The 8955-nt window shown below is 59.3% G+C and overlaps 1 protein-coding gene and 1 long non-coding RNA gene across 2 annotated transcripts in view; one reads left to right on the forward strand and one right to left on the reverse strand.

Moving 5' to 3' along the window:
- Nucleotides 1–647: 647 nt before the first annotated feature.
- The window catches only part of NECTIN1 (nectin cell adhesion molecule 1), a 63138-nt gene continuing 54830 nt past the window's right edge, over nucleotides 648–8955 (reverse strand). The window contains exon 6 of the mRNA XM_035009136.1: nucleotides 648–4921. Coding sequence (XP_034865027.1) covers nucleotides 4374–4921 — 548 coding nt within the window. The 3' untranslated portion in view covers nucleotides 648–4373. The remainder of the gene's footprint in view (nucleotides 4922–8955) is intronic.
- The window catches only part of LOC118013322, a 19250-nt gene continuing 15542 nt past the window's right edge, over nucleotides 5248–8955 (forward strand). Inside the window, exons 1-2 of the long non-coding RNA XR_004679990.1 lie at nucleotides 5248–5648; nucleotides 7668–7723. This is a non-coding gene — a long non-coding RNA (uncharacterized LOC118013322). The remainder of the gene's footprint in view (nucleotides 5649–7667; nucleotides 7724–8955) is intronic.

An 8955-nucleotide genomic window follows, 5' to 3' on the forward strand; every position in this document is an offset into this window, starting at 1 on the left:
TCCCTGCAACCAGCCCCCTGCGCCTCCCCACCCCCCAAGAGATCACTGGGAGAGAGCTGGTAGGGGACAGGTCCTGGCCGTCTGCTTGAAACAGAAGATGAAAGGATCAAGCTCCCCATCTCGCCCCTGTCCCCAGTTTGTCTGACACAACAGGTGTGACACTGCTCGTTTTCCCCTCCGAACAACCGCAGGGGGGGACTCAGCAGGAAGGAGCGGGACAGCAGGGAGTGGGTGAGAAGGGGGAAATGCAAGCAGCCTGAGCTGTGCTCTGCAGCTGCGGGGCAGGAAGGCAGGGGCTCGGGCCAGCTGGCGGGGGCAGGGGGCTGCCTCAGCCAGCGTCCCCAAGGCCTCCCCGCCCGTGCTCGCCACCGCTGCCCACCGTGTTCCTGTGCGTGGGCGAGGCTTCGGGGCAGCTTGTGAGCTGGGGTGAGGTCTCAGGCAGGCCCCTCGCCCCAGGGCCGGGCTCCTGCAGGGCTCTCTGTCCTCGCTGTCCCGGAGCCACCCCCGGGGGGGAGGGGGCGCCGGCTGGAGGCTCCTTGCCCTTCCCCACTGTGCCGGCCGGTCTCTAGCCTGACCCTGTACCCATGCCCACGGCGTGGCCACCGCCGGGAGGCGAGGAGTGAGCGACACAGGCAGCCAGGGTTGTTTTAAACACTTTATTTATAAAAAAGTACATTTCTTTTCCTCAGTACATTTTTCAACCCATCATTTTTTTTTATACAAGTAAAAGGGGGTGATGCAAACACCCCCCGGGTCAGAACCAGGAGAACCTGCTGGGCCGTCCCCGGGACCAAAGACGAAACCGTGACGAAGAAACCGAAGGCAAGGTAGCGTGGCGCACTCAGAGGTGAGGGGCGGCAGCTTCTCCTGGATTTTGTTACCGTTTTATACAAAGAGAGGAAACCACTGTTTTCCAGCCCAGAATCCTGTTCCTCACAGCAGGAGTCGGAAGAGCAGTAGCACCTGGAGCAGGGGCGCCTCTGGCCTTCCAGTGGGACAGTAGCAGCGAGAGGCCCCAGGGGCCCTCTCAGGGCCTGCTCCCCCGGGCACCCGAGGCCAGAGCAGGGCTCTCTGTGGGCGTGGAGGCCTGGGAGGGTCCCGCCTGCTCCTTGGTGGGCGCGGGCTCCTGGTGGAGAGGTCCGTCTGGGGCCCCGGAGGCCTGCGCGCACCCTCCTCCTCCCGGGCCTCATCCACCTAACACGGTTCCCGATTCCTCTGCTTGGAGGATGGCAGAAAAAATTATTGCACCAGTGGCTTGGGCACGTGGGAGGGGGCTGGCAGAGGGGGCACACGCCCGGGGAAACGAGGCCCCCCGTGAGTCTCTCTACTGGCCTGAGCACTGGGAATTCACCTCTCCCCGCGGGGCTTTCAGCAGGACCAGCCCAGCCCCCTGCCGAGGCTGAGTGCACACCTGCGCGTGCGCCGGGGCATCTGTGCTTGGGTCTGTTGGAGGGGCGTGTGCCCTGCGAGCGCGTGGACTGGGCCTGCCGTGGCTGCGTGTGCCTGCTCGTGATCACCGATCCCACGCTGCTGCTTTTCAGCTCCTTCTGATGGAAGGGGACTCAGACGGTTTGTTTACACATTAGAACAATATCAAAATCTTAAAGAAATGGGGGGGTCAGGGGAGGGGGGCAAGAACAGGGAGGGTAACAAGAGGCAGGGTGACAACTGGGGGATGCCTTGGCACAAGGAATACCAAGTTTATTTCATTTCCAGCAAAGGCAGAAGCTCAGCTCAGGCTGGGGGCATGAAGGAGAAGCGGAGCGTCCTCATCTACTCTGTTGGGCCAGACCTCCCCTTTGCCAGTGGGCTACGGGGGCGCCCAGCAGCAGGGCCCACCTTCCCGCAGACTTGGGGCATGGAAAACCCCACCTTCCCAGGCCTGAGTGCGGACCCCTGCCTGCCTCATGCCTACCTTCGGCCCCCGACTCGCAACTGCCCCGCTGGGTGTGTTGCAGGGTTCTCGGACAGGCAGGAGCCTCCCACATGGCCCATGCATGTGGCATGGGTCCCAGTTTGTGCTTTGCTTGGGGGAAGGGTATGGAGGTGTCTTAAGGGGGACTCAGTGCTTTGGCTGGGCCCAGGGGCCCTCCTAAGTACATCATATAATGAGGAATAGGGGTTGGCAGTGTAGGATAAGGGGGACACAGGAGGAAGAGTTCTTTCAGTTTCATGGTTTCAAGAAGACAGAGAATGCCTCTATCAGGTAGGCCCCTGGGATTTCCTCCTGCCTGGGGGCCAGGAGACCAAACAGAAGGGCCAGAGTGCTGTGAGGTGGGATGGGGCAGTGATGTAACATGGAAAAGTCCTCTGCCCTGGGGGGACACTAATACTGCTAGGAGAAGCAGCCCTGCTCCTCTGCCCCTCTCTGCCCTGTGGCTAGAAAGACCCCAGAATGTTCTTCCCCAACTCCACCCCATCCAGCATCCACAATGCCAAGAGAGGAGAGCTGCCCCAGGGCTGGCATGGCTTCAGACTTCTGCTACGTGGCTACTGGGCAGCCAGGGCTGGGGCGAGGGCAGTGGGGGCTGGGTGAGGGTGGCCCAGCTAGTGGGCCCAGGGTCGCCAGGGCAGAGACAGTGCTGGCCGGGGGTTCAATAGCAGTACCAGGGAGGGGAGGGGGGGTGGCTGGGGGCTGGGGCTCCCTTGGGAAGCCTATGGCGGGTAGGTCAGTGCCCGTGGGGCACAGAGTGGTCTGCTTCCCTTCCCCCCCAACACTTGCCATCCCACAGAGCCCCTGACAGCCTGGGCTGAGTTAACTGGAACCCTAATGGGCAGGCATGAGCCTGCCTCTCCCATCCCAGGGTCTTTCCTATCTAGAGTGCTGGGGGGACCAGGGTGGGCAGATGGAGGAACTGAGGCACTTTGAGCTGGGGGGAACGGAGAGGGCTGGGAGGGGCCTTTCCCCCACTGTACAGACAGGAAGCCCTCGTCCTGGGTGACTGATGGGAATCCAGAGCCCCATTCAAGGAGGGAATCTGTAACTCAAAGGGAAAGCTTTCCCAAGGATCCCCCACTCCCTCCGCCTCCCAGAATGGAGACCAGGTGTAGCTGAGCCAGGAGTGGAGAGTGGTGAGCAAGAGCTTCTGAATCAGGATTCTGGGCTACCCCACTGCCCCTGTACTTCCTGGCAAGTCCAGAACATCTGCATTGGCCTTGGGGGGTGGGGTACCAGCTGCATTCTTCAGCATCTGTTTGCAAAACTTCTACCGTAGACTCCCTTCCCCATTGCTCTCCATGGTGGTACTCGGTCACCTCTGACACCTGGACATCCTAGGGACCCCAGCCCTGACTCCCCAGGAGAATCGAGCTAGCACTTGACAGATAAGGGAGAAGTCTGAGAAACTCCCCTGCCAAAAGCAGCATTTTAGGGCCAGCCTGAGCTCCTAGGATAGAGGCTCCAGGGGGCCCTGGTCTCAGCTGTCCCCGGAAACTTCTGAAGGTGTCCCCATCCTCAGCTGGGAGGGGAAGAGGTGGAACAGAGGGGTGGGCCCCGGCGGTGTCCAGCCTGCAAGGGCATGTGACCCCAGGGGAACGAGGGGTGGACATGAGCGGTGAGTGTGCATGTAGGTGTCTGCATCATGTGTTGTTAGAGGCGTATGGGAAGCGTGGGCCAGAGTCCACCTGAAGCCCAACTGTGTGGGGAGCAGATAGGGGTCAAGAGGAGAGACACACCAGAGCTGGGCCAACTTCACTCTCCGTTGGCCAATGAGGAAAAAAAATGTAAAACCAACCTCACCGGGAAAACACACTGCCCTAGGCCCTGGGTGGGGACCTCAACTCGATTCACGTAACAAGACTACCCTGGGTGCTTTGGGGAAGCATCTCCCTGCCTCTCGGGTGCAATGGCTGTCTAGACCGGGGGTCCGAGCTCCCGGCTGCTTGTGGCAGGGAGGACTGGGCTCCCTCTCCCTGGGAAAAGAGGAGCAGCATCTGGGGGTGGGGTGGGGCTTCTCCCCCGGGAGCCCGCTCAGCCCTCCACCCGCAGTGGAAAGGACACAAACAGATTCCAGTGTTGGGAGGTGGGGGAGGGCTGGCTCCCCAAGCCCTGGAGGGGTACCCAGGTCCACAAGACGAGAACAGGGCTCCCCGCACAGAGGGCAGGCGGAGGGCCACAGGAGGAAAGGTGCAGCGACACCAAAGCCACAGTGAACACGACAGCATGGGGAGGGCCGGGGCCGGGGAGGAGATCAACACCAAGCCAGGTCGCAGCTGCCCTGGGCTGCCCGCTCCCCAGGAGTGTGGGGCTGGCTTTGGGCGGCTGGGTGAGTCTCTGTGGAGCTCCTGGAGGAGTGGGCACGGGGACAGGCAGGGGGCGTGCGGGTGGGGGCTGGGGAGAAAGGGGCGCAGACAGAGGCTCTGGAGGGAGGCGGCTACACGTACCACTCCTTCTTGGAAATGAAAGACCCGTCATTCTGAGAAACCATGTTCTCGGCCAAGTCCAGCTGCTCGGGGTCATACTGGTAGCCCAGAGTCCGGTCCCCGTAGCCGTCCTGACGGGCCTCCGCCTCATCCACGGTGAAGTAGGGCCGCTTGGCGTCCTCGTCGTATTTGGGGTGGGGGCCGCCCACCTTGCGCTCGCCCCCTCCGCCGCCCTCCTCCTCCTCCTCTTCCTCGTAGCTGCTCCCACCCAGGGGGCCGGGCTTCTTCTCATCGTCCGAGTCGTCCGGGTACTGCAGGTTCTGGGCCATGGGCGGGTGGTGCTGGGGGATGCCCGCCTTGCTGTAGCCATTGCCGTACACGTGCTTCTTGGTGCTGTAGTCGCCCTTGAAGGTGTGTCGGCGTCGGCGCAGGGCCACCACGATCCCTCCGACCACGATCACCACCAGCAGGATGCTCCCCGCCACGCCCCCAATGATGGCCGTGGGCACCGGCCCTGCGCGCCGCCCGTGTTCGGGAGGAGACGGGGTGTAGGGGAATTCTGGGGGAGGAAAAGACATGGAGGGGGACAGTGTCAGTGTCTGCTCCCGAGGGGGACTCGGCAGCGGTGGCAGGGACGGAGGGAGGGAGGCAGGGGATGGAAAGGCCAGGAAGCGGGCCCAAGGCCCAAGGGCAGCTCCGGTTCCGCAGGCTCATCGGCGCCCCACCCTCCGGGGGCCCCCACCCCTCCAGGAGCCCAATGCACCACGGTGTTGTGGGTGGAGTGAGAGGTGAGGCAGAGAGTGCTGGAGCCCCAGAGCCTCCATGCTGGCTTTCTCCTTGGCTGTGGTGCCAGCCAGCCCACCCCCGACCCAGTGTCCCCTAGCTGCCAGTCACCGTCCCGGTACCCCATGACGTAAGTGTGCTATTACTTTCCATTCAACGCACGACGGCACGAGGCTTAGAGAGGTCGCACAACCTGCCTGAGGCCACCAGCCAATGAGGCAACATCGGTTCTTTTGCAGGGAGAGCCTGTGGTAACCCTGTGCTGGACACCTGCGGGTCACTGGGTGCCCCACGTCTGATCTCACCTGCTCCCCTGGGCACAGGGAAGAGGACGGGCTCCCAGGCTGGTCCCAATGATGCCCCGGGAGTGCCAGAAACCAGGGCTGTGGTTCTTGGCTGCGGTCTGGCCCCGGAGGGCAAGGTGGGTGCCAAGGGCGCTGGCAGCCTGGGCTGGGAGCGGAAGATGCTCAGCACGGCTGTGCAGGAAGGAGGCGCGAGCGCATGTGAGTACATGGCCACGATGATGCGAACACACAGGGGAGCTCGTGCCGGGGCGCACCCTGGCCGTCGTGGCCAGCCCGCATGCCTGTGCCGATGTGCTGAATGTTTGTGTGCAAACGTGCACCCCGACGACAGGGTGGAAACCAGGAGGCAGGAAAGGTGGAGGAAAGAGAAGGGAAGCGGGCGGGCGGACAGGCGGGCAGGCTGGGTGAGGGAGCGCCTGCGCTCTGGTCAGTGCTGCCCCTACCCTCTCCTTACAGGGCCTTCCTTGCCAGAGGCCAGACTGGGGGGAGGTGAGGCTGGGGGAGGCGGTTCCCAGCACCGCCACAGGGTGGCACCGGAGACCACGGCTGGACACGGTCGGGAGGTGCTGGTGGGCAGGTTCAGGGTGAGCCTGCGAGGGCTGCCCGGCTGTTCTGGGTGCTCTTCTCTCAGGCCCAGGTGAAGGTGTAGGGTTTGGGCATTTATCTTTCTGGTCTCTGGGAATCGGTTCCTGCCAGTTTGATCCCTTGAATGAGCATCACCCGCTCCAAGGGAATTCTGCTCCTCCTGTGAGCCCGTTCCCTCCTCCCAAGTGGAAGCCAGCCCCCGTGTGGGAGTGGGTGGGGTGCTGCCCACAGCAGGCAGGAGCAGGGCAGAGGCTCGAGAAGAGGAAAGGACTCCTGGGAGTCCAGGCTGGACGGGCTAATGAAAACACAGAGGCCCAGAGAAGGGGAGGCGATGTGCCTGCAGTCACATGGCTGAGCAGGGACCACCCAGATGCTCCTGTTCCTGGCCTCTCCACATGCAGGAAGGAGTTGGCAGGGAGAAGCACAGCCACTTGTCACCACTGTGTCCTCAGTGCAGGTCACCGAGTGAGTGCCCAATAAATATTTACTGAGTATTTGTCCTCACCGCCTGCTTCCAGAACAGTTTCCCTGGAACCTCAAGCTTCTCCTGCTTCACCAGGTCCCATCTGTTCATTGCCTTTAAAAGGGCTGCACACCTGCTCGCCACGAAGTGGGAGCTGCCTCCACAAGGCGTGCCCCAAAGGCAGCTATCAGGAACCTAGCCTCCTCTGTACTTTCACCCTGCCTGCTACCTCCTCAGTTCTCACTCTAGATCTGAGTGCTCTCTCTTCTCTAACCTGCCTCTCACTTCACCCATCCACCCACCCATCTACCGATCTATCCATCCACCAATCCATCCATCCATCCACCATCCATCTACCTATCCACCATCCATCCACCCACCCACCAAGCCACCCACCCATCCCTCCACCTATCTATCCATCCATCCACCTATCCACCCATTTACCCATCCAGCCACCTACCCAATTAACAAACATTTATGGAGCATCTGTTTTGCCAGTCACAGGATACAAGAAACTCACAGCCTATCTAGGGAACCAAATGACACCCTTAGGGACAAAGCCGCATGCAGACAATCAAGGGCACTGGCAGAGAAGTGCCTCAGGAGTGCAGGGGAGGGAGAACACTGTGGCCTGGAGTTAGCAAAGGCTTCTTGGAAAAGAATTCTTGAAGAATGGCGAGGACTTGGAGAGGCCAAGAGAGTAAGAAAGGCATCCACATGGAGGGACCTACCTTTCCTTTCAAATCTTTCCATCAAATCTTGTTGACTCTTCCTATTCAATATTTTATCACTTCATGCCAGGTTTCACGGTAGTAGAGTCCTGAATCTCCTACCTCCATTTGGTCTCTGTCCCCTTTTAGTCACTCTGTCCAGAGTCACCAGGTTAATTTCCACTGTGTAGACACTACCATTCCCTTTCTCGAAGAGTAGCAACGATGTTCCCAGTGCCCGCTGGACCGTGCCAGTCTGGGCTCCAGAACTCCCATCATGCCACTTGATCTTGGCTTTGGCTAGCTCGCCATCCTCGCTGTCCACGTTGATTCTTTACTGCAAGCCTTTGCTGGTGCTGTTGGCCCTTCCAGGAATGCCCTTCCTCATTCCCTTGTGCCCATTTCTGTTCTTTCAAGTTTTCAAATGGCTACAATTCTTTTTTTTTTTTTTTTTTGTAGGAACGAGGAGAGGGGAAGTGGCAGCCTCATGATAATCTGGGACGGTTTCTATTCAGGTGTGTTACAGTTGTGTGCAGCCTAAGTTCCGTTATATTTATTTTTATGCTTTCTGTGACAGCAGAGACCCAATGAAAAAATAAAGCTCTCCAACATTTTACTGGACTAGACCGAATTTTTTGGGCCCCACTAATCACAGTATGGTAGAGTTTGCTGTATTACCTGTTTCATGAGAGTGACTTAGGTCCCAAATTAGTCTGTAAATCGAATTCAGAGTAAATCTAGAACCTGACCACTTTCTACCGTTGCTCTGTCCCTAATCCAAGCCACCATCACCTGTCACCTGCATTAATTTTTTTAAAGATTTTGTTTATTTGAGAGAGAGAGAGAAAGAGAGAGAGATTGAGAGAACGTGTGGGAGGAGGGGCAGAGGGAGAAGCAGGCTCCCCGCCGAGCAGGGAGCCCGATGCGGGGCTCGATCCCAGGACCCCGGGATCATGACCTGAGCAGAAGGCAGACGCTTAACGACTGAGCCGCCCAGGCACCTGCATTATTTCAACAGCTGTCTAACTGGCTTCCCTGATCCTACATTTTCCTTCTAGAGATGATTTTGAACAGAACAGCCACAGAGAGCCTGTTAAATCTAGAGTTTAAAATCGCCTACGTGACCTGTGCCTCTGCTCCCCACCTCTGATACCATCCCTTGCTTTCCTCCTGGTTCATTCTTCTCCAGGCTTCCTCAGGGCCTTTGCACAGGCCGCCCTGCACCCCGGCAGACTCTTCCCCTAGGTGTCCCATGGCCACCCCCTCACCTCTGTCAAGGCCTGGCTCAAGCTTCTCACCGAGATCCCCTTCTCACCAAGGCCTTCCTTCCCCGACTGCCCTATTTCAAAGCGCGGCTCACGAACCCCACCCCAGCCCTTGTGACCCCTTGATCCTGCTCTTCTTTACTCCATGTCACTTTCAAAATGACCACGTGATTCTTCTGATGTATTTCCTCTGTCGTCTGCTGTGTGTCCTTCTGTACTAAAACCCTCACTCCAGAGGGACAGGGGCTTTGGCTCATTGATGTATTCCCAAGCACCTCGCCTGCCTGGCAGATGGCCAGAGTTCCGGAATAGTTGTTGAATGAATCCTGTCAAGGCGAGTGTCTTTCCCCTCTAGGTCCTTCTGTTTCACTTTCTTCCCCCCAAGCCCGAAGGAGGTTTACTCTTCCCTGGGGACCTTGGTTATTTTAGCTGCTTTGTGTCCAGGTCTGCCTAGAGGTAGAGGATGGCGGACTTCAGAGTGC

The sequence above is a fragment of the Mirounga leonina genome, unplaced genomic scaffold (assembly GCF_011800145.1).
Source record: "Mirounga leonina isolate KUSES-001 unplaced genomic scaffold, KU_Mleo_1.0 Mir_153, whole genome shotgun sequence".
In the NCBI taxonomy this organism is placed as follows: domain Eukaryota; kingdom Metazoa; phylum Chordata; class Mammalia; order Carnivora; family Phocidae; genus Mirounga; species Mirounga leonina.